Source organism: Andrena cerasifolii, chromosome 11, assembly GCF_050908995.1.
Source record: "Andrena cerasifolii isolate SP2316 chromosome 11, iyAndCera1_principal, whole genome shotgun sequence".
In the NCBI taxonomy this organism is placed as follows: Eukaryota; Metazoa; Arthropoda; class Insecta; order Hymenoptera; family Andrenidae; genus Andrena; species Andrena cerasifolii.
In genome coordinates this window covers 7,583,214-7,607,636 of record NC_135128.1, presented here as the reverse complement: position 1 = coordinate 7,607,636, position 24,423 = coordinate 7,583,214, and the positions used below count along the sequence as shown (strand labels likewise).

The following is a 24,423-nucleotide window of genomic DNA, read 5'->3' as shown; positions in this document are numbered from 1 at the left end:
AGTTACAGTCACCGCGGCGACTGTTTTTCCAGGCTCGATTCCCCCCGCTGCCGCGCGAAAGTACAGTGGGTGGAAAGAGTATAGTGAGACCCGAAGAAGCGATAGGGAGCAAGCACGGTGCGCAGGGTACGGGAATCCTCGGTGCTTGTAGCTACGGGAACAACTTCATTCTGCAGATACGATCGAAAAGCTTCCCCCCCCTGCGCGATCGAGGTGTATAGAAGCTGCTAAGTATGCTTGAGCCTTCGCGAACGGGGAGGCGAGGAGGACCGAGCGGTGGTTGAGCGAGTTCAGGGATCCGTGGCCCGTGGCAAACGGAGAAAGAGTCAGCACCAGGTAGGTGGGTTGGAATAAAGAGAGTCGAGGTGAAAGAGAGGTCCTCTGGATATCGTGTCAAGGCTAATGTTTATCGATCGAATAGTAAGACCGCGTGCACGCGCCCGCTTATCGACTGTGCTCCCAGCGCCGCGCGTCCGCTCCTCTGCATCCTTTCCCTTTGCCAGCCTTTGGATCGTCGCGTGTTCGGGTGGAAGAGGGCCGGTACAGAGACGGGCATTTCCACTGTCAACCGAGTGGAACCGGCGGCCGCGGCCGATGCCGCGAGCTTTTATTTGATTAGAAATGGGAGGATAGCCACTTGCGCGAGCATTCCGCAAATAAATTCGACCTGGCAACGTGTATCCTCTCTCCTTTTTCTGTTTCTTCAAAGAGAGAACTTACCGGTGCCGCAATAAACTGACCGTCAGCGCGGTTTTACGGCCCCGAGATTTACGGCTTTCGGATTCCCGTTGTACGGACATCCTGTGGATGGGCAGTTTGTGGCTGGCTTTTAAATGCAAATCTCGAAGCGACGATGGGGCTACGCTCGCAACCGTGCAACCGAAGCACTAGGAAAGAATCACTTCTCGGAGGCTTAGAAATGTTCTGTTAGTAGCGCAGGGTAGGGTGGAGCTAAAAGCCTGGCGGGTAAAAAGCCCCGAATTTAAAATCTCTATTCCTAAACAATGTATCGAGTTTGACAGTATACTATGTAAAAGACGAGAAGAAACGGAGGTGACCACAGGGTCGCCAGTCGCTCCTGCACGTTTATTATTTTACGTATCGAAAACCAAAAGAAATACGCCATCTTTATTGTTTTATACGAAGTAAAGCAGAGTTTAAAAGCGTATCAGCCAAGTACGTTAAGATCCTATGTTCCTTTAGTAATGTGTGCCTGATATTGTTTATTGCTGAATGATAATATTTTCTAACGCATATATCGCAGAAACTATGGGGGTACCATTGGTGCAAAAATTCCCCGAGGCTGTAAATGTATATTTTATTCTTTGTATTCATAATAAGATGGCCAAAGTATAAAGAAATGATGCCAAAGTCTTTAAGTAGTGTTTATCTTTTAGTTGGGGATTTTTTTTTAGTTTTCAGTTCAAAGTGGGTCTCTGACTTATATTTTTATTTGTTGTTAAAGAAGTCATGCTTTACTTTCAATATTGTATACCAAAAAGAAGTGGTTCAATAAATATTCGTTAATTTGAAGAGAGTTTTTTACTTATTTAGTTTAATATTACACGAAAAGACATTAGGGACTTCCTACCCTCTGCAATGGACTTTTTGCCCCGTGCCTGGGGCAAAAGTTTTATAACTCAACAGAAAATGACAGTATCAACAAAGGAACCTCGCGAACGTAAAGCGTAATAGTTATAGTTTACACAAAGTAACACCAGATATTTCTAGATTGTTAGTACTACATTTTACATAGGTTTATACAGAAAACGGGACTTTTAGCCCCACTATACCCTACGCGGAAAAGCGGACCAGCATCTTGCGTGGTGCGATTTCTAGGTTCGGTGGAGCGAAAGATGGTAAAGGGACGCGAGGTGGGTTTTACCAAAATAGAGGGGAGACCTTGTCTGCCTGTAACAAGCTTAAATGTGTCCACGAATATGCAGGAATCGATTGCGGTGCGAACGTGACCCACATCGCGAAGCAATCTCCTTTGTCTCCTTCCTGATAAACAATTCCACTCGACCTTCGTACAGAAAAGAACATCGGATACCAACAAAACTCCGAGGCAATGAAGACCACGGAGGTAAACACAAATTTAAATCGCAGCAACCTACTCAAGCACAGCCTTACCCTGAAGGAAACCAGAAATAGAAATAGCAGACGATTAAACCGAATGAAAAGTAAATCCAATGAATGCGCGTAAATTAAAGCGGGACTTCATCGAAGGCAGAGGGAAAAAAATGATTTCGTAGTTTAGACAGGGCCCCAGCGGGTGCCAGCTACTTACGGCACTGGCAGCACTGGGGGCTCGTATCAACAGCGAGGTCAGCTGAGCGTAGCGTCGATCCCTCAGCTGGGAGCGAAAGATGGCGTCGAACAGCTGATCGACCGTCCGTGCATGCGCGTTGCCGTCGCGCTAGCAGACGCCGTGCGAGTGCAGCGAGCGCACGTGCGAAATATCGAAAGTCTATTTCCAGGTTGCCAACGAAAATGGCATGCCGTTTCTCGTGCCATATGGCTTCGACCCGCGCCGCTTCCCGGCCAGGGGGACAAAGGCGGGGCAATCCTTTGACCGTGCGATTATTTTCAGCGGAAACTACAATACCGGAGAGCTCTATTAAAATATTCCACCATGAATGGGGGAGCCAGCCCCGCCACGACAAAAGTCTCGCTCAAAGACTGAGTCGCTATCGCGATGATTAAAACGCGAAGGAAAGCACCCTTACCCCAAAATCCCCCGAGTTTAAACGCCCTCGGTCACTGAAGAACCGTTAATGAGTGTAACTTTGAAGGCCCCTGTCATCCGATCGGGGTCTCCAGATATCCCGTCGTATCGATCAGCCACGTTCCTCTAATATTACCCCGTGAGAGCCTTGGGAGCGTGGCGCACGAGCTGACGAAATCGAAGGGACAGCTATCTCATCGCCAGCCGAGTATCTTTAGGACAACATACACATTCACCCAGTAATGCTTCAGGCTCTCTATTTCCCTCGACAAAGCAAGGTCCGAGGGACACGCGAGGCAGCTACTCTCCTGTGCGAGAGCTCTCGAGCACACGGAGCCCTTGAAACTGTCGCGGCGAGGTTGCTTCGATCGAAGCAGCGGCCGTAGCTGCTAGCAATGCTTACCGAAAGTCACTTTATAAGCTTGACATTCCGGCTGGTATCGTGCCAACGCTAATCGTCACGATATTGCGGCACGCTCGTGACGTCTCTGCCCGTGTCCTTTCACTCCGGCCAGGTGCTCGAATCAGGCCCCGTGGCTACTGTTCGAGTGCACGAAAATCTCTCGAACTCTCCCCCCCCTCGATTTTGTTTCGCGACCGCGTCCGATCGCCGGCGATGTTCGTAAGCTCGGACCAGGTGCGATAAGTGACGCGAAGTAGCGACTGTTTGGGACCACGGAAGTCCTTCGAGGGCCCCGACAGCTTTAAAAGCCACATTCAACTTTCCAGCGATCTCGGGTTACGAGGAACGAATAGACGGCGGAGCGGAAACCCTATACGATCCCACGAACTGAAAAACGCGCTTGGAAAATGGCTTCGATTCGGGGCGCAACATTGTTCGCCGAGCGAACTGGACCAGGTATATCCAGTTCCAAAATCGCTGCGCCGCCGCTCCGGGCCCGACTGAATCACGCTAACTGTACCCCCGAGAGATCGCGCGGCAAGGAGCGAGGCAATCCTTTCTCGTCCGTGTCCTTTCACTCCGGCCAGGTGCTACGAATTACGGGACCGCCTAAGTAGGTACTCGTGAACCATTGGCTCCGGTTAGAGGCCAGAGCAAAAACAACGGCAGCTCTCGTTACCGAAACGAGGAGCGCCTGGATCTGAATAGAGCGGGCCCGAATTTCCAGCGCTACAAGTGGCCGCCAAGTTTCGATTGCTATTGAATAATTCAATGCACGGTGGGTAAAAAAAAAAGAAGCTGCAGCTCCGACGACGCTGAGAGACCGTGGCATTTTTTGGGAGCGGTCCGAGCACCATGGGACAACACTCGCAGCCTGCGCTCTCGCGTTACGTCGACAGTTATTCTGATAATGTTATGCAACTTAATTACGATTCTCACTGAGCTGCTCATTAGTTCCTAGTGACGTATATGGCCACGGTTATGAGATCGGATCGAGTCGCCCAACGATAATGCAATGACGGGGCATGATTCGATTTTAAATCGTAAACAGCTGCGCAAATCGAAGGGCACTGCAGTCTATCCTATTTGTGTTTCGAGGCTTCCCATCGGTCGCGTTGTTCTGCGTGGGTAGCGACGGGAACGAGCGTACCGCGAGTATTTTTGTTTGACGCGAGGAATGTTTGGTTCGATTAAAGTGACTTCGATCGATCGGTACTCGCGAGAATGTGTTGGGACAGGAAGCGAGCGCTCCGGAACGTCTGCTTCGATTAATTCTTCAGCCCGATATAGAAAATGCTCGCGCGGGTCGCGAGCCTGGTCTTCGATCACGCGTCCACCGCGACTTCCAGGGACTTCGAATCGATGGCGAAGAAAGTGCAGGACAATTGAGAGGCGGCACGCGATATCTCGATCACGTGGCCATCGATCTCCGGCAGGTCTGTCGTCTGGCGACACCGATCTGCCAGCTCGGCCACGGCGCTTCCGCGTGCGACGTCCGCGCGCGGCCGCGTATCGGCGAATTGCGCGTAAAATCGATGCTGGCGATTGCATAATGCCATCGCACGAGTGCAACGATGGTGCACACGTGTCAGTGCGTGGCACGATCCACTGATACCGCGCCGCGGGCTGTTGCTAACTCGCGAAACCGCGCCTTCGCCGAGGTGTCGTTTGGCAGCTCGGAAAAGTTTCCACGGAGCGAGAACCGAGGCTCCGCGTTCGATAAGGCGTTTAACGAGAGAGGAAAATGGAAACAAGCTACGGAAAGAGTGACTGTTTGGCAAACATCTGAGGACTGGGTACACGGGCGATTTGAATAGCAGCGAGCAGATACTCTGAAGCCAAGTCGAAAAGCTGTTATAGCGATGGGAAGAACAAATCACCTTTATCAAGGTGATCCGTTTAGGTTGGGAGACTAGTGCCAAGGTCGTCGGATGATCCCAAAATTAAATCGCTAATAAGCTACGAACGTGACAAAGGATCGTGGGCTGTCTGTCGATGTATCGGGAATAGCAAGTAGGTTTCGCCTGCGAAGGTGAACTCCATTAGAACAACTTCACGAAGCAGGAAAGCAAATGTAAAGCAACTAAAACTCGTCGATTCAAATATTCCTAAGATAAGCCAAGCGAAGAATGAGGGACACCTGACGTCCGCGAGGTCTAAATAACAACCAAATATCTCTCAGTGAAGACACGATTGAAACGAATAACCAGGTTAACACTTCGCGGTCTACCGTTAAGCTTACATATCGTTTCCATCGACTTCCTGTTTTCGTAACGCTAAAAAGAGGATACACACGCAGAGTCGCGTGTAATCTATCGAGCCAGCGGTGGGGCGTTCGCTAATCAGTTAAAAGGCTACGTTAATCGCTAGAAATACATCAACTAGCGTACCTTTTGATTCTATCCGCTATTGGACTGCCAAAAGAACGCTTCCAACACCGCCCAGAAATAAACTCGCGCTTCCGGTAGGCTCGTGCTGTTTCGTAGCGTCGAAAACCGTCCGCCTCGAGTATCGCGAAAAGCCAAGTCCCGTGCCTCGAACGCCCGCGTGTTCCCGATTCGTTCTGTCGCGAGCGGCCACCGGGATCAACGTCGATCGCGGCAACGATTTTTGGGCAAATACTCGGCTCGGCTCGGCCGCGGTGTCTTATAAAAATCGAGAGTCCACTAGAGATTGACCCAGCGCGTTCCACTTTTGCGGAGTGCAAGCTCGAAACTGGGTCGACTGGCCGAAGTAACAAGGGGTGCACGGTTTACGGACGAATCTATCCCGGCTAGCTGTGCTGCATCACGAGGACGTGCACTCTCGGCACATGGTTGAGAGGTCACCGCGACCTAAATCAACCTGCCGAACCTTCAACGTGGAAATGACGCTTTCCCACAGCCGAGATCCACGCTTTTCATCCTACCTTGCCTTTTAACGAGTTTTCTAAAGACTGCTGCTAGAGGATGCGTAGCATCGGAGTCTGTAATGGCTGATTGTTGGCAAGAATTCGCGAGGCGCGCGTTTGCAAAGTAGACGCGACGCGAGGGAACAATGGGGAGTAGCTTCGGAGGAGGAAATTCGAGCGATTTGCTGTGCACTTTACCCGCAAGGTGCATTGTGAAACTGGCTACCGGTTCCCTTTCAGATCTGGAGGTTCGATTTCCAGTCGAATTTCATCGAGCGATAATTAAGATGGTTAGGACTGGTCGTATCCAGTGAAAGTGCAGCCGTAAGGTAGACCAACCGGCAATTCTCTTTGGGAAGGAATTTGGGCACGAGAGGTTCCATAAGTTCGTATAAGAATCCTCGCGGCGTGATCGATACCTGTGGCTTTGGTGCACACGCTGGGCCCGACTTTATCGCGAAACGAGTTCCCGGCCCATAGAGATACCTGTTTCCGCGTTTCCACGAGTACCCTCGATTCGAATCGGAGTGGAAACAAGTGCGGGCATTTCCACGGACCGCCCTGTCGCGATAACGTTGCGCGCGGGCGGGGAAGAAGGCGGCTCTGTAGGTGTTATCGAATTAAACGGAGAATCCTATTTTTGGGCTAAAAGCGTATCATTTTTGTTCAAAATTATCAATGGCGTGGTGTGCGACCTACGATTAATCGGGTTAAGTAATTTTAATGTCCCCAGTCCGTCCACTAGACATGCCGAACTATTTAGACCTCGCTTCTACACTTCCTGGTTTGGTCTTGCGACCAATTTTCTTCGAAACGAGACCCAGTTATTCGTGATCAGAGCAGAAAAGATACTTTTCATTTTGAACACCTATAACTTGCGATCGTAGACAAATTTTCACGAGTGTTTTGGAAAGCTATGAAAGTTTCCTTTCAGAACCTTTAGTTGCCAATTTAAGATTTTTTTAATCCTATTAAATCCATTTTAAAATGATCCCAAAAATTTACGAAAATGCTTTGAGTATAATAATTTGACCACCCTCTGTATTCTGTTACTTTTGTTTAGTTTCGTTTTCTCTTCTTCTGCTCTGTTTTGTTGTAACGCTGTTTTCTCTACTCTGCATCTTTTTCACCTTCTGTCAAAAATGAATCTTACCCGTTCACGTGGAAATAAATAAATAAATAAAAACGTAAAAAAAATGTGGAATTTTTTTTTTTAAGAAACTAGCGAATCGATTCATCTGAAATTTGGACCATGCTTTTATGCATCTTTGAAGAAGTTGCAGTTTTTTTTTTATTAATTTTTAATAACAGATATGGAAGTTAGGCATGATCCAACAATACGCCGCTTTAAATTCGTCGTAAGCTGGTGTTTCTTCCAAAAACTCCCAAATTTTGCCGTGTCTTAGCCGCAAAAATAGGATTCCCTCCTTAACGAGGTTGACCCACCGAATTTCATCGTGCCTAATCGAACATTCGGAATCGGAGCGCGACGCGCCGAGCGAGGATGGCAGCAGGAGGACAGAAACGTCTCCGTACCTGTTTTGCACACCTCTAATGGACGCGGAGGCCGCGACTATCCAGTTTCACGATGATAATCAACGCCGTAAGAGTAGACTGCAATATCGAAATCCGAGACGGCCCCGAACGAGATCCAGGGGCGTCGTTTTGGATTCTTTTCGCTACATCCGCTCTGCCTTGGGCACGGGCGTGCGCGTAGGCATCCTCGTGCGTGTACTTAGCGGTTCGAATGTCACGGATGTCAGGGTGAATTTAAATGACTCGTCACGTATCATTAACCGATTTAAGGCCCGCCATTAAACTGAATAATATCCAGATCGTTCGCAAAATTGCCATTTGGGGAACGACCATCTTCACTGTTTCATTCTTGAGAAGGGGGTGAGAGCTCCGCCGCGGTCTGATCAACTATTAAATTAACCATGATCGATCACTCGACACGCAAGAGAGAAAATTCGCTCGTTTTCATTGGAAGATCCGGCGCGTCGGTGAGCGTCTGGACGATGAATAATTGCGCCGTTCCGAGCCAGCTTACGCCACCTCGCGAATAAATGATAGGCCGCGTGGCACGATAGCTCGTGCCGTGACACACAATGTGCCTTCCCACATAGCCGAGCGTCTAAGAGGGGAGCGAGGCGAATTTGCTGGAGGGTGAAAAAAGGGCTCGGATCTTTTCCAACAGCGTACCTACGTAAGTCCACTCCACCTTCTTCCCGCGTTCGCGTTATTATCGCGAGCATTCGCTAAACGCCGCGCCCGACTCGAGGATCCAGCTCGCGCTCTCCTTTTACTCCCCGTGGCAAGAAATCGCCGCCCCTCCGTTGCCCGGCGAAATCCCAGTAATTAAAAGCTCGTCGTTGTCACGATCCAATTAACCAACAACGAGGCGACGGCGAGATTGACGGAGACCGCGAGCTGCGGAGAACTGCAACCGACCGGCTCGCCACCTGCCGCGGCACAATTAGGCGAATACGCGTTCGCGTCCGGCTAGCCCGCCACCGGGACACCTCGAAACACCGTGGAGAACGTCTTGACACGAGACAAAGGTTTTCTAGAGGGCCCGCGGGGCGGGGGGCGGGCGGAGAGATTCTCAAAGGGGTAATGAGGCCGGTGGGTGGGAAGCAGTGGGTGCAGATCTAGGTTACCTGCATATTATGCAACCAACACCGCCGCGATTCGGCGGTCGCACGTGCAATCCTCCGCACATGCACGTGGATCATTAGCGACGCAACGTTCGGGCGGTCCGAATTGTTCTGCGTTCAAATCCGTCATTAAAGTGTCTAAGGAAGATTCCATGTACCTTCGATGACAGTTGATAGCACCCGCGAGTGCATTGGCACGCTCAAAGACAAAAATGGCAAGACAGAGAGCTGAGAATAGGGAAGATGGAAAACCCAAGATTTAGTCCGAAAATAAGAGTACAAAGAAGCGAATATTTTTGGCACGCGTACCTTCAGCCCGTGCCATTCCTTCTGGCGCGCGAACTTTCCTTCGAACCTTGAACGGACTTCTTCCTATCGGCGTCAACGACCTAATGGCAATGATCGTCCCCGAACCAAGGAACATGTGCGACTCTCAGCGGCGTCGAATAACAAAGCGAGGCTGGCTCTTTTGTGTCCCGATCATTCGCGGCTACGAGACAACGCCTGACGAGTGGTGTCAAAACAACGCGAGGGCGTCGTACTCCCCGCGGCGCGGAACGTTGAACCGCGCACTGTTTTGGGCGTGCGCTCGAGAAAATTCAAGGCGACGAGCCGTGGTTCTTGCACGTTTGACCCTCGCCAGTTCTTTACACGGCTCTCGAAATAAATCCCCCGCGAGGCGGAGGCGAATCGAGGATCGCGGCCTACGCACCTTTTTGAAGTTCCCGTTTCCCGATTCGCGCTGCTCGCCGAATAATCGCCTGGCAAGGTAACTTCTCTCTGGCCGACGTTGCCAATTACAGCGCGGCGGTTTATCGCGACTTTCACGAATCTGTGATTTAACGACGATTATATCGCCGGCCAGATCGAAGTGAATCGCGGTGAAAGCGAGCGAAACCGATAGTCATCGAAACGCGATCGCCTAGCGTGCTCGAACAATCCCATGATAAGTGTATCTGCGATTCGTGGATGCGATTTCTTCCTGCTTCCTTGTCCGCTTACACTGATCCTTTAATCGGCCGCTAAGATCGCGATTGGAATAAAGAAATCGACGCGAAGCTTATCGTCAAGCATTGACTACTAGCTGGCTGGGGCTGGGGGAAACGGATGTGGGATTGGCGAAATAATTACCAAGCCAGAACGCGACGTTTCACAATCGAGCCGAGCAGCGAGCCAAGCCCATTTCCCTCGAAAACGTAGAAGGAAGGTATCGCTCGGTTAGACGAAAATCTAGAGCCAACCTTGGCTACGGAGTGACTATAAATACCGAGGAGAGACCCGCAGAGTCCGCGTTGTGCTATCGCGATGTGGCCAAGGTGCAATGCAGTTGCACGGGCCGCACCGTCCCCGAACAAGGCTGCGGTAAACGGTCTCGTCTCGCAGATAACACGTGCGGCTCCTATCTTCTATCTCGCATGTATCGGGCTTACATAAGGCATCGCGGTATTATGTCTTGTCAACGACAGTCTCGGCGCAGCGCGAGGCAATTAGTTACGGAACCGCGGGAATATAGGGGCGAACCTGTTCGAGTGGGCACGCTGATTTGTTCAGCGAAAAGTATTCGGAAATTCGAGGAACGGTGTACGGAGAGCGAGGGTGGTTTTGGGAAACCTCTGCTGTATTTATTGCAAATGCAGCGCGGTGATTTGGGGGAGGAACGACACGCGTCGAGGTGGTTAGACGAATAATCGAGTAACAGTCTGCGCAATGCTCGGTAAGCGGGCGTTATTGTTTCACGAGGGTTTAAAAAGGAGGGCTGTCTAGTCCCGTGGCACCGTTTTTTTATGTTTCTTTTTTTATGGAACCCTAGCCAGAGCGAAGTAGCCCCGCTGTGCCGAGGTAGCCGTGCACAAGTACACGGTGCACGAAACGCGGATGATGTGCTACTTGCACTCGAGAAAGTGGAGCCATGCGAGGAAACTTTACGAGTCTGTGCGATTAGACCGGTGAGTCATCGGTGTACTAGTTTTAAGATTGTAAAAGTATGACAGGCCTCGCGATACTGTCGTTACTTTGTCACAGACACGGAGAAACTACGGTACACACTCGCGTGCATCCACGGGCAGGTAATTCGACAGCTCTGTCTCATAATTCGCGAGTTCGATCCTCGCGGAGCTATCGAACCGGGGACAATGGTGTTTCGAGGAAAAGCCCGCGAGGTGGCGACGGGGGGCAACGGGCCCTGACAGCCTCCAAAGAAGAAGGGAAAGGGAGATTAATGTAACCGCGACTGAGGTGATTCGAGAATTTTGTAAGAAGAAAAGAAAACCGGACTTTATTCTTGAAATAAAATTTTTTAATCTCTATTAAAAGTATTCTCATCCGTTCGACTCGCCTCCCTCCAAGATTACCCAATAAATCATTAACAACCGTAGCAAGGTGTTCGAAAGCAAAAGCGAGTTGTTTCCTAGGGTAAAGGCGGGGCTCAGCTGCGCCGAGTTTAAATCCTCGAAACTTATCGCCCATGCGGAAAGGCCTTCGGTAGGCGCAACGGAAGGACCCACGATAGCTTTTTCAATTTATGCATTCTGTCGTCACGGAACGCACGAGTGTTCCGGTGCATACGAGCGGCCAGCGAGCACGTATACACGCATCCTGCTCGTACGAACGGTTCTTCGGTAATGTGGGTCAGCTCGTTTACACGACCGGCTCTCGGCTTATCTCTCGGCTGTTTAAGCTGTATGCATTTCGACAACTTTTACAAATCGACCCCGAGAAGCTGTGTTCCTTAATCCGCGGAGGGAGGGACAGAAGCTAGAGAAAGGGCTTTCCACGCGCGGAGCGACGACGAATCTTATCACCGACGCGAATGTGTAAGTTAATAAGGGAGCGAAGGAGGTCGAGCGTAGTCTACTTGTTCTAAACAAACGCCGGAGCAATTTGGGGGTACACGGTGCTCGTAGAAGCAGCTGTCTAATCAGCGTAACTCTGCGTTACTCTGTCCGCGCTCCGCGCCCCTAATCTCTTCGAAATAAGATACCCCAAAGTTCGTGCCCGCAAAGAGAGCGTGAATTACGCCGCGTGAGAAAATTGGCACAGGTTTATCCTTAACCCTTTTAGCCGGGGCCATTTTAGTCGCCGCCCGAATTAGCTCTAAATGCCCGTTCGCGCCGTAACCGCTGTATTCTTCTAAAATTAAAATCCCGCCCGAACGTTTCCGCGTTTTCACCGGTGCCCGCGTTGCGTACGTGCCCGCTAATAACGCCCAGCATTGATTCGCCGCTAGGCGATGGGTTAAATGAGATTCAACGAGATCGCCGATAAATCCCGGCACGTCTTCGCCGTGCACGCGCGCGATCGGCTTTACGTAATGTCGTTGGATCCTTGTCGAACCGTTTCATCAATTTCCCCGCTCGTTATTTGCATCTATCGGCGTGAAAGTCTCGCGAGGAGATACCGGGGAAAAGATGTTAATCGGGCCGAACGGTAAAGCTCGGAGAGGACTGAATTAATCCCCGTCGAAACCTAACCCTGGCCGCGCGCGGTTTCCTTTTCATTACGAGCCCGGCTCGTAATGTACCGCCTCCCTCTTGGGAAGCCTGTACAAATTCCTCGGCAAACGACGACGACACTCGAATCTCGGCGTGTAATTGAACTTCGACCTTGGTTCGGTATCAATTATGCGCATGGAAATGCTTCGTGTTGGATTCGTGCTCGTTACAAGCTTTACACCGATATGACGCAATTATCGCCGGGGAATTATTGTCACCGTCGGACGATCGCGTACGCCCGGCGAGTGTTGACAATTGGAGTAACCCCGGAGGACGTTTAACAAGAGCGCTCGAAGCGTGCAACGTATTTCCGGGGCCAGCAGGCCTCGCCTGGTTACGTTCCGCGGGGAAGAGCTTACGTTTCACGTTCCTCGCGGAAGGAATTAACCCTAGGGCCTTCGTGCGTTATCAAAAACCCCGCCGTCGATTGCAGTTAATTGGCGCGGAAGCTCGTTGAATTTAGCGGACTGAAAACTCTATCGTCATGCTGCCTTTGGAAGCCAGAAAGGATCTGCGAACGATTGTTACGCGCCGACTCGCGTAGGTGCAAATCGCCGAGCGTTGCGCAAGGTTACACCGTGCACACGCGGAGGATGACGAGGACGAAATCAGAGAGGATCTGATGAGCCTAGAATGCAGGCCTGCGCGAAAAAGACGTTACCGAAAAGCCTCGGCTGCGTCACGGTCGTTCGCAACGCTGCCTCGTCCGTTTTTAACCCTTAACTGGTATCCTGGGGTCAGTCATGACCCCAAGCACGCAAGGTTCGCTGCAGAATATTTGGTTGTCTAAGTTTGTAAACTGAATTTCTAATTAATTCGATCATAATAGTTTAATTTTCTAGGTATCTATTATTTTATACATTACCTACGAACAAAATAGGTATTCATAGAGGTTGATCTAATGTCGACTTTACAAATTTCTGTGTCCTTTTTTATTTGGGGTCTGCCACGACCCCAAGATAACAGTTACGTTTGAAAAGACAGTATACCAGTTAAGGGTTAAGGGGGTATACCCGTTTGAACCCTCGGAAAATGTATACATTTTGTGGATTTTTTTACAAGTCAACGGTTTGATGCAGATTTCCCGTTTTTTAACTATGTTTACATAGTATTATGAACTACTTATAAAAAAAGTTTCAGTTAAAAAACTATTGTTTTTCGGAAGTTACGGATACATGTCCGAAAGTCTCTCGATTTTAGACGGCTAAAGGGTGGCCCTAAAAACTCGCGCTACGTTCAACCAATTTACTTCAAATTTTGCATGCAGAATCGTAATAAGATTCCACATCGTCCAACGAAGGCGATTTTGAAAATTTTGAAAAATAAAGAAATGGTGAGAGATCAAAGGTAAAGTTAAATTTTTTCTAAGAGAAAAATCCACCTTTTTCCTTTACAAATAATAAACGGGGAATCGAAATAAAAAAAAGCCTTCGTTGGACGATGCGGAATCTTATTATGATTCTGCATGCAAAATTTGAAGTGAATTGGTTGAACGTAGCGCGAGTTTTTAGGGCCACCGTTTAGCCGTCTAAAATCGAGAGACTTTCGGACATGTATCCGTAACTTCCGAAAAACAATAGTTTTTTAACTGAAACTTTTTTTACAAGTAGTTCATAATACTATGTAAACATAGTTAAAAAACGGGAAATCTGCATCAAACCGTTGACTTGTAAAAAAATTCACAAAATGTATACATTTTCCGAGGGTTCAAACGGGTATACCCCCTTAAGTATCATTACTCAAAGCTGGCCCTAAATTACCAACGCGCTGGCCGATCCGATCGATCAGCCAGCGTTTCGACTTAACGTTTACGGAACCAGCTACTTCCCACTTTTCGTGCGCGATGTTTTCTTTCGTAATTGCCTCGATGCCCTCGCAGAAGTTCAGCTGTGCCCTCTGCGCGTAGCAGCACGTGTCCTTCTTTGATCGTGCCCAGAGTCTGACGCAACGAGACCCTCGCGACGCGCGGCATTAGCCGCTGGAAACCACGAAAACCGTGCGGAGACGAGGTTCTATCGATTCGGTAAAAGGAACGGGCCCAATACGGTGGAGGATAACCCTTGCGCCTATGTCAGAGTGGCACTGAATCATTGCCTCTCACGTGCAGCCACGATGCGTCACGAGTTTGACGCAACTCGTCGAGGAGCTTGATAGAAACAGAAAAGGGAAATCCGAGGCAAGATTTCGGCTCGACGTGGAAGGTCGAAGTTAAAGTTGACGGCGTTCGTGATTTGTGCGGCTGTATAGGGTGCCCCGAAACGTGGACACCCAAGTTGAAAATTCGATTATTTTGCTGCGGAGTCGCGAAACGATGGACTACGCTTGGTAGCAGCTGATTCCTCCTCGCGAAAACAAACGGTACACAAGGCGAAAGGAGACAAAAACGGTGCTCTTTGCGCAGACGAATGTTGTGTAACGCTCTGAAGTGTTCGAGGCTGTACGGTGAATGATTTCATGGTATAAAGTAATCGTGGGGCTCGGCAATTGGATCGGACACGCGAATGTGTGTACAGCTGATTGGGGAGCGTTTCGAAGTCTACTTTTGAAGGCTTCATTTCGGAAGTTTGTTGGTCGAGTCGTTTCCTGAGTATACGCTAGATATGGCGTAACACTCTGGCGAGTACATCTGTGCCAATGTAACAATTGAACTATCGCAACGAGATAACTAGTTTCGCCTAGTTAACAGATTAAAGCATTGAATAACAAAGTATCAGTGAAGAGGCAACCCACGCGTGTATCGGGAGACACTCTTTGCTCTTTAACGCGTTTAATGTCACCGTGGAGTATCAGATTTCAATATAAACATGCGTGATTAGACGAGCTAGTTTACATCGATCTCGAACAGAGGAAATATCCATGAAATAAAAGCCAGACGGAATCGATAAATTAATCGACAATCTCATAATCGGGGATCACAATTGGTGCCGTTTACGGGAAGTGAGTTGCACGCATATCCTGGGTCACTTCTGACCCATGCGAACGGGTGTAAGAATTGACAATCGAGAGTGGCTCGCTCGCGAAGTGCTTACGCGACATGCGAACTTCAGGGGAACGTTACTTCGTTTCGTACGCGTTAAGCTGTTAGGAAAAAAAAAAAGGAGCCGAGGCTCTTAAAGGGCTATCCGCTGGGAGCAGAGATCCAAGCGAGAAGCTCGGGACAAGGTACGCGCGTGGCGAGGGACAAGATATACGCATTAACCGAGCCTGTGCTCTTTCTTCGCCTGTCTACATACGCTTTCCTGCTCTCATGACACACTACACCTACGAATAGGCCGTTTACACGGCCACCGCGTTACCCACACATGTCGGGCCAGGAAATCGTGCTCGATCATCTCGCCAGTGGTTACGACGCGACCCTTCGAGGGTGGAGGAAACGAAGAAAAAGCACAAGGTTCGCAATATGGTATCGCGATGCAGGTGAATAACATGGTGTCCCTTTGTGCCAGAGCACGCGAACACACACTCGCGAGCGAACCACCATGGGCATGCAAACCCTTTACCTGATAAACGTAGACAAGAACGGGAGAAAGAGAGATAGAGAGAGAGAAAGAGCGAGAGAGAGAGAGAGAGAGAGAGAGAGAAAGAGAGAGAGAGACAACCGTCTCGCTGCGGCTGTTGGTTGTTCCCGAGTGAACAGAAACGAGCTGTCATGCCATTGGAAGGGAAGGAAGAAACGAAGGATGTTTGTGGGACTCACCGACTTGTAGTATCACGCGAGGTAGCACGATCCACCGAGCCTGGAGTCGTTCCCGTGGGTCAAATAATCTCGACGAACCCCATGGCTTTCCCAAACTATCGACGCACTCCTGGGCTCGTCCCTCGGCGACGCCGTTGCTCTGTCACCACGCACACCAGAACCCTTTCGATCGTCCTTTGCGTCGAAAGCTGACGGGAGACGTTTGACGGGCCCGAGGGACTGGAACGGTACGATCACTCGCGACCACCACGAAGGTCTGTTGCCAACTGACCCAGCCAGTGACAGCTCTCCGCGGGGCGCCACGTTCGCCAACGCGCAAGAGACAAAAGTAACTGCTCGATCCCACCACGCGACGCTACTGCCTACCTGAAACCGAGCGATGTTTATGTCAGAACGATCGTAAACGGGGACGACTCTCTGTTATGTACATGGGAATTGTTCGACGATAAACCCTCGCCAAGCCGAGATTATTTATTGGGCAGGGGTTCGGTCGAAATCTCGCTGATAAAGCCACGAAATGATTTGCAACTTGGAAGCTAGGAGAGAGGGCAGAGGGTGATGATTGGAATTGACTGTTATTTATATTTTTTGAGACATTTGATTGTTCATGGAGTATGGTTATTGGAAGCACGTTTCTCGAGGCACAAGTGGGACGAGGAATTTTTATGTAATTACTCGTTCGCGAGGAGTGTGTCGCGTTTGAGTGTCGACAAGCGCGCGAGGCGGATAGAGATTTTTTTCTCACAAGTTGCCGGCACTGCCGATCATATGGCAATCAGCTGTAATTCACGTTCTTTCGATGAACATATGCTTGCGCTCGATTCAAGGGATATGCACGCGAAAACAGTGGATTATTCGCAATGTATGGGTCGTATCTTCTGCGACTCGGTAGATTTTATCGATTATCTTTCGCAATCATATCGTCGATTTGATACGCGTGATTGCACCGATCGGGCGTGTTTGAAATCTTCGGAGTATTTTCGCGTCAAGGTTAATTGATGTAATGGTTTATTATTTGACAGTTAAATGAGACCGAATCTAGCGTTAGGCAATCGAGAAATATGAAACGTGTAATTACGCGCGCGCGATTCCGATCGATCGTAATATAATCGACGAGCGCAGGGTAGACGGTTTATCTCGAGTCCACAGAAAACACGCTGTTCAATAAAACTCTTGTTATTTTATTGCCATCAAAGTCCAATACTTGAACGAGCCCAGTACAAATGTATAAAATTGCGGCGTCTCGATCGTTCAAGTATCATCTTGATTCGTTACAACAGACGGAAGAATGTAAATACCTATTAAATGCGTAGATATCACTGTGATTTAATCCATGAATGTTTTATTTACAAGTGTTAACCATTAGTCAAAGTGAATGAACCGAAAGGGATTTCGGCCGTTACACTAATCGAGTAATATCAAAATCATGCTTTGACCAGAAGCACTGCGTGCACAATGCTCATCATGATTTCTTTGTCAGCTTAGCAGGACTACTTTTTGCCAGATTTCTTTATACCACCAGTGACAAGGGGCCCCCTCTGACTTGCTTTCTTTGCTGCTTCTGCCAGTGCTTTCTGCTGTTCCTTTTGTTTCTGTTTGAAGGCTACTTCGTCGTCGTCCATATCTTTTCGCTCCTTTCTCGGCGCCTTCAGTGGCTTTTTCTTACCACCTTCGCGACTGGCCATTCTAAAAGTACATCCCCAATTTTACGTGACACTCTCAAAACTGTCAACTAACTCGCCGATCTCTCGTTTCATTCGGATCAATCGCGACAAACTCTACACGAAGCACTGGTTTCGAATACGATGCCGAACTTCGATCGCTGGTCAGCTGAACGCGAAACGTTTCTAGAGAACATAACCTAAAACTCTTCCGTCATACGTGAAACAATACTGATTCGAGAGAACGACGAAAGAACAACACGTGTCTTGTTTTCGCAACACGATACAAGGAGATTCCTTTTAAAGAGATGACTAGAAGTGCACTTAATACGCATAGAATTCGAAACCACTTCGAGACCAATGCGAGCAAACGCATGGAATTGTGCTTCACGCAAAATTGAATCAGAGCAGCGTAGATTTACCATAACTAAAATTAAGCGATACGAAGAATTCTCTTTTTACCTGAAGCTATTGTCAAATTTCTCGAGTAAGCCCGCCGAACAATTGTACTAATGTAATACGCAAAAATTTAATACTTTTGCATCAGACCGATATCTGGTCAGTACGATCAAAGGTTGCGTGTTAATACCGACATTTCACGCGAATAGCGACTGTGCTGTCGTCTATTGACAAGGCGCTGCGAATTTTTACTCCCTCCGGGAACTCGTGCTGCCCTCCATGAGGAAGGATTTAATTTCGCCAGACTGTGTCGTCCTCTATGAAATTCAAATATTTGACCGTTAGAGGCACACGTGACTTCCATGGAAGCCGCGTGCATAAGACCAGTGCCTTACATTGGTGTATCTATGTAGATCGCTGTACCACGTGTCGACTTTTGAATTCGGGAATTCAGCAAGTAGTGTCAAAGAAGAATGCATTTGAAGTTGAACTTAATTGCAGCTGCATGCGAGGGCATGGGGATCGGTGCAAATGGGGCCTTACCATGGAAACTTAAGTATATATAACCCGTAACCTTGAATGGCAGATCAGCTTCGAATGATACTGCACATTCTAATTTACCTCTTGCGCGTTGATACAGAAGCGAAATGGCCTTCTTCACGTCTATGACTACGAACACAAAAAACGTCAAGAAGAAAAATATTGTGCTCATGGGGCGAAGGACATGGGAATGTATCCCGAAAAAATATAGGCCTTTGCAGAATCGAATAAACATAGTCCTAACATCTCAATTATTGTAATGTTTAATCCTTCTTTTTCTGTTACGTAAACACGACAAGTGGAGAAAAATGGAAGTCTAAATTATGTACGAATTTGTAGGGACTTAGGAGACAACGCAATTGTATGCAAAAACATACCGCAAGTTCTTGAGATTGTTGGAAAATCCCCGCTGAAAGATCAGGTTGAAAGTATATGGGTGATAGGAGGCAGTTCTGTGTACAAGGTGCGCATGATCTACGGAAATTGTACTGAATTCTTAATTACAATTTACGCGTGCATTTCCAGGACGCGATGGAGTCCCCCAACTTTCACCGGCTGTATTTGACAAGAATAAAAAAATCTTTCGATTGCGACACCTTTTTCCCGGAAATTCCAAATAACGTCGTCTTGACGCAGTGAGTTGAACTGATTTCGTTAAATACATTTCCCAAACGTTATCCTTCTAATTTTTGGCGATCAATTCCAGTGACCCAGACATTCCCTCAGGTGTTCAAGAAGAAGACGGCGTGGAATTCGTGTACGAGGTGTACAAGAAGAAATAGATAATAATACACTTCAAAAGTCCCATCTATTTTTGTAATGCATACCATATATTTTTGAATAAACTGGCTTTTATTAAAAATTTAACAAGTCCCCAAGTCCTCAAGTCCCCTGTATCCTTTTCACTGCTTTATTGACGACAAATTTTCTTCCTTTATAATCGCAAATTACAAATACGCGCGAGGCTTCGGCGAAAGTTCATTAACCAGGCGGCCATTGTAATTGGCGGCCACCAAGCACGTGCAGATGCAAGTGGAACACGGACTGCGCGCCGTGTTTGCCGTCGTTGACGACTAAACGATAACCGTCGTCAAGGCCCTGCATCTTCGCCACTTTGCGAGCGACTAACATTAAATGTCCCAGCAGAGCTTCATCCTCGTCCTCGGCTTTCGATAGTTGCGGGATCGGTTTCCGTGGGATCACCAGGAAATGCACCGGTGCTTGGGCGTTGATATCGTGAAACGCAACGCACTGACACATCAAAATTTATTCTCATTTAGCGAGCATGTTGTAACGGGCAACGTAATCATCGTCACGCTTGATAATCCCAATGGCACGACAAAATTATGTAAGGAGATACATTTTGGGATACAGGCTGTATTTACGTACCGATTACACGGAACAAAAAGTTAAGGGTCAGTAGCAAGATATGAAATCCGAGGCAAATTTGAGAAAACAAGAATGGCAATTCGAGTGAGAGTATCGTAAGACGCTATAAACAAATCATGACTCCGTGGTGTCAAATAACAGCCGTTGGAACGTGACAAGCCGGCGAATAACCTCAACAATTCTCGGCGACGGATATGAAAGATTTGATGGGAGAGAGCAGCAGATTTTGTTTCATTTGGTTCAATTTACCTGATCGTCTTCGTAAATGAAATTGCAAGGTATCTCTTTACGGACTATCTTCCCGAATATGGTATCACCACCGGGAGCAGCGGTCTGCGCCTTTTCCACCTCGGTCGCCATTTTTCTCCAGCATGGAGTTTGCTTTAATAGACTGGCGTTCAAATATGGTAACCTCCTAGGCGTGTTCAACGCGAGATTCAAAAGAAGCCTCATTTCGAATATTCTCAATAACGTCCCGACAATACCACGGAGTTGTTGATGTTGCAAACTCGCTACTGATGGAATTGTGCGATTAGGAGAGTGACAATGCTCGAGGTGCCATATCGGGGACGCCAAACGGCGGTAAATTCAAATCGCGTAGAGGGGAAGAGGCTTATCTACCTTGATTTCCAACCTTCGTACTTGCATTTCAGCCGAAGGATTATAGTTTCGATATATAAAACTATAAAATCTTTATTTTCTTGTACAGTCTTTTTAAATGTCTTCCACACTTCCTTACAAACTGTGTGTATTAGGTGTCTATATAAATATTGTTCGCAAAGTTAAGATTTATACACATACTGAACATAAAATACATTATTAAACGCTAGTACTTGTTCGATTTACATACAATATATGGCAGTGTACTTTCTGGTTTCTTATACGGAAGATCTTACGTCGTTCCGACGAATCTAACGGGTCAAGAGAGGCCCCAGTCTTCGAGAGTAACGCTACTTAATAGTACGCTTATCCATTAAATTTAATTAGGTAGAAAATTAAGGCATGGAATACGAATGGTCCAGCGCCTTTCGAAGCCGCCCATCTGATCCTCGGACCAAGTAGCTTGCGGTGCGCGTTCTATTGCACTCCCGTGCACGCCGGAACCATTCTATCCTTCGCGGTTTAGAGGTACCGTGGAATAAACGATAATACAAATCGGGGGAAAGTCAATGGAATACGACGATCGATATCGCAGAGCCCAAAGCAACTGAAATACTAGATAGACGTTATCTAAATAAATAACGTATCGATAAACACTACCGCTAAATACGCTGACGCTGCAAATCATACGGGCTACCTAAATAGACCAAGAACCTGTTGTTTATCGCGAGATAACGACCGTGCGTAATTAAATTAACACGATGCTCCAAGTAATGCGAAGGTCGTATGAATTAAATATGACGATGGCTTCATACACCGTATCAAGCGTGCTTTGCAATTATAATTTCCAAATGAGAACAGAAGTATTTGTAAGCCGTGCCTAGCCACGAAGAACCGTATCGTATTATATTCGTAATAGACTGTACTGTCCCGTTAAAAGAATAGAGGGAGGAAAAGAAATAGAGAAGTACTGCAATGTTCTCACGCGTAACACGCTCAGGCGTTTCCTCTTTTTCGGGTGATAGGTATCGTTGCATTGGTCTGCATCTGAAAGAAACTACTAGGGAGCCAATGGTACTCACGAATACCAGCCATCACGAGTCATCTTCTGTGAAGTAACGATGTCTAAGGGCCTGAGCTGCGGTTAATCGACTATGAGGATCGAACATGAGCAGATTCTTAATTAGTTCTAGTCCGTCTTCGTTGAGATCAGGTATTATTGCCGCTAGAGGTTTCGGTTGCCTGTAAGGGAACGCTGTCCAGCTGAGCGACACGTTTTCAGGCCATTCCTCTTGCGATGGTGTTCCTATTATTCTGTGGAAGGAGCAACCAATCAACTCGGGCGATGTTCTCTCACGCGTTCCCTCAACAGACTTACTGAAAAATCCTATCGAGCTGGTCGCCCTCGCTCGTGCCCGGGTACAGGGGTTCCAGTCGACACAATTCCGCTAGTATGCAGCCCACGGACCAAATGTCGACGGGAGTTGCGTAGGAGCAGCCTAAAAGTACTTCGGGGGCTCGATACCACTGTGTCACAACCTGCAGATAAGAGCAACGGTTACATACACCTCGGCGACACGTTCGCGATAGATGAGAGCAGCTTCTCTACTTACCACCGAGGTTAATCTCATTTCGAAATCGTACGTTTTCGCTAAGCCGAAGTCAGCGATCTTTATTCTCCCTTCCCTGGACACCAGCAGATTCTGGGGCTTCAAGTCCCTGTGTATGATCCTGTGACTGTGCAGAAATTCCACACCCCTGAGTATCTCCCTGGACATTTGCTTAACCAGATGAGACGGGATGCCTGGACGCGGACACGAGGAGATGAAAGAGGCGAGATCCCTTTCCACGTGCTCGAACACCAACCACAAGGTAAGCCCTCGGTCTAGCCTCTCCGATCTCCCATCGGCGGAGGGCAAGTGCAGATAATTCCCTTGGCAAACGTCCAGCAATCTTACCTGCACACATAGGAGACATAGTGAGAGCAACTGACAAAACGCGGGTAACAAACGGAGCAGGGTACGCAAGACACTTACGATATGTGGGTGCTCGAATCTCTCGAGCTGTTTCAAGGTGGCGATTTCCCTTAAGGTCGAGGTGGGCAGTCCGTCGTCCGTCAGAGGCACTCTGACCTTCTTAAGGGCAACAACCTGCCCCGTATTCAAATCCTTGGCCTTGTAAACGGTGCCATAAGCGCCGTTGCCTATCAGCGACAGCTCCTGGTACGAAGCGTCCTCGCCCAGCAGAGAGGTCTGGATCTGAACGTCGCTGTCCGCCTCCGGCCTCTTGCTGGAGCCACCAGAGAGCTCCTCCTGGCCGCTGTACTTCATTTGCACGATCGTCTCGAAGCCACCGAAGTGTCCTTCCTTCGAGGATCCAGCCGTGACTTTTGCCGGCCCTTCCAAACTGGTTTGGATCAACTGTTTCGTGCTGTCCAAAGATTCCTCGCTGATCTCGAACGGGCTGGTCTCGCCTCTCGGGATCAGCTCTATCGTCTTGCCGGACAGCGACGCCGCCACGGAGCTGGCCAGCTTCTCCACGCTCTCCAGCTCCTCGGTGCTCAGCTCATGCTCCTTCTCGGACGGCCCCTCGACAGAGGACTCGGAGAACTTGGACTTCTTCGGCGGCGTCGGGGACGACAGGTCAGGTCCGAGCTCGGAGCTCGGACGTCGCGATGTCCCGGCCATCACAACATTTCGACTCCTACCTGAAAGCAAGAAACCAATGCTTCATTCCGGCTACAGCAGCGCGCCTTCGCCTTCCACGCGCCACGGTTACGTTCAGGGGAAAGGAGCTTGCTTCTCAATCGAAATTGCACCTGTTCTATCACTCGCGTAGGATCGAGGTAGGGAAGAAGCCGCGTTCGAACCGTCCAACCTAATTCAGCTTAGGTAACTGTCTATGAACAGCGGATATTCAGTATCAGCCGCGGGGAAACATTAATGGAGCGCCAACGAATATGTATACACGGGCATACACGTGGGGAGACACTTGCGGCGACCCGAACGCAAATATCGGTGACTCCTTGGAGTTTCATTAAAATTTACATGCACACGATCGCGCTGCACCGTCTGCTACGCGACATCTGCACCGACACCTGCGCTGGTATAATAGCCCTGCCTCGTCGCCCGGCTTTCCAGAACATCTTGTAAACGTAAGAACGGCCCCTTGTACAGCCAGGGTCCTTGCCCTTTGTTTTCGTCGGCGCGGTAGTGACCGCTACGAGACCTGGCCCCGAAAATCTTATTACCTGGCAGCGCTGCGAAAGTAAACTCCTCTCCCAGAGGTGTCCACGTCCCGTGTTTACGTTTCGCCGGAATTAGCGAGGGATCTACCGAATTAGGGACACCCTGTACACCCGGTCGAGACGTCTCTTCACCCGAGCCGCGAAACAATGCAGAGGCGTTATTACCTTTTAGAATGGCCGTGGACGAAACGGATGGACGTGTTCCCTTCTACGGGTTGGAGAAGTCTCGCGCGTGTTTCTACAAACCAACGTGCCCGAGGCGTAAAAGGAAACAATTATACTTCGCCTCTGTATACGCACGGTGGTGAAACGTCACGCTGCCAACGAAGTAAAGTTGAATGAAGGAGCCGAACGATAATGCTGGGCCGCGTGAAGAGATACGAAGACCTACTTTTCGTCATGGCGCACGTTACACGAGCTCCGGCAAGTTCGGCGCGCGGGTACTTAAGGGCCACGAAAAGGCGAAACGCGCGGTTTCGTAACGTTTACCGTAGACAGAGAGGGACGTAATAAAGTATGCGGCGTTATCGCCAGCTAGATTTATAATATTTATCGTTCAACCTCCCGTACGACTGTCGATTCCTCTCTACCGGAAGCTTTTTATCGTACGAAACCTTGCCTGAATAGGAGCGTAATTTATGTAACGATTTTTCTCTAACGACGAGGCCTCGGAAAGCTTGTCAACCGGAGTATAAATACCCGACGGCACGTCAACTTCGAG

The 24,423-nt window shown here is 48.7% G+C and overlaps 5 protein-coding genes across 13 annotated transcripts in view; 1 reads left to right on the top strand and 4 right to left on the bottom strand.

Annotated features, from left to right (window-relative positions):
* Positions 1–16,131, bottom strand: part of Atos (atos homolog atossa) — a 37,151-nt gene extending 21,020 nt beyond the window's left edge. The window contains exon 1 of the mRNA XM_076822892.1: positions 15,867–16,131. The gene's annotated coding sequence lies outside the window, so the exon portion shown is untranslated. The remainder of the gene's footprint in view (positions 1–15,866) is intronic.
* Positions 16,132–17,026: 895 nt separating this feature from the next.
* LOC143374647 (translation machinery-associated protein 7 homolog) lies at positions 17,027–18,133 on the bottom strand. 2 transcript variants are annotated; one of them, XM_076822929.1, is made up of 2 exons: positions 17,990–18,133; positions 17,027–17,552 (listed from the first exon to the last, which is right to left on the bottom strand). In XM_076822929.1, the coding sequence occupies exon 2, from the start codon at positions 17,549–17,551 to the stop codon at positions 17,357–17,359; it is 195 nt and encodes a 64-aa protein (XP_076679044.1). In that variant the 5' UTR covers position 17,552; positions 17,990–18,133; the 3' UTR covers positions 17,027–17,356. The 2 variants fall into 2 exon arrangements, with proteins under 2 accessions (XP_076679044.1, XP_076679045.1); XM_076822930.1 differs by having other exon boundaries at positions 17,027–17,558; positions 17,996–18,121.
* Positions 18,134–18,271: 138 nt separating this feature from the next.
* On the top strand, positions 18,272–19,336 carry Dhfr (dihydrofolate reductase). The gene is made up of 5 exons (XM_076822924.1): positions 18,272–18,482; positions 18,567–18,722; positions 18,806–18,929; positions 18,992–19,101; positions 19,173–19,336. Exons 1-5 carry the CDS (start codon positions 18,400–18,402, stop codon positions 19,246–19,248), a joined length of 549 nt encoding a protein of 182 aa, XP_076679039.1. The 5' UTR covers positions 18,272–18,399; the 3' UTR covers positions 19,249–19,336.
* On the bottom strand, positions 19,256–20,386 carry Hint1 (histidine triad nucleotide binding protein 1). The gene is made up of 2 exons (XM_076822925.1): positions 20,105–20,386; positions 19,256–19,717 (listed from the first exon to the last, which is right to left on the bottom strand). Exons 1-2 carry the CDS (start codon positions 20,306–20,308, stop codon positions 19,448–19,450), a joined length of 474 nt encoding a protein of 157 aa, XP_076679040.1. The 5' UTR covers positions 20,309–20,386; the 3' UTR covers positions 19,256–19,447.
* Positions 20,387–20,530: 144 nt separating this feature from the next.
* The window catches only part of LOC143374637 (cyclin-dependent kinase 4), a 34,183-nt gene continuing 30,290 nt past the window's right edge, over positions 20,531–24,423 (bottom strand). For 4 of the 8 annotated variants that reach the window (XM_076822907.1, XM_076822911.1, XM_076822910.1 and 1 more), the window contains 4 exons: positions 22,492–23,162; positions 22,069–22,413; positions 21,834–21,994; positions 20,531–21,769 (listed from right to left, as the gene is read on the bottom strand). In XM_076822907.1, coding sequence (XP_076679022.1) covers positions 21,550–21,769; positions 21,834–21,994; positions 22,069–22,413; positions 22,492–23,162 — 1,397 coding nt within the window. In that variant the 3' untranslated portion in view covers positions 20,531–21,549. The other 4 variants (XM_076822912.1, XM_076822913.1, XM_076822909.1 and 1 more) reach the window with 4 other exon arrangements.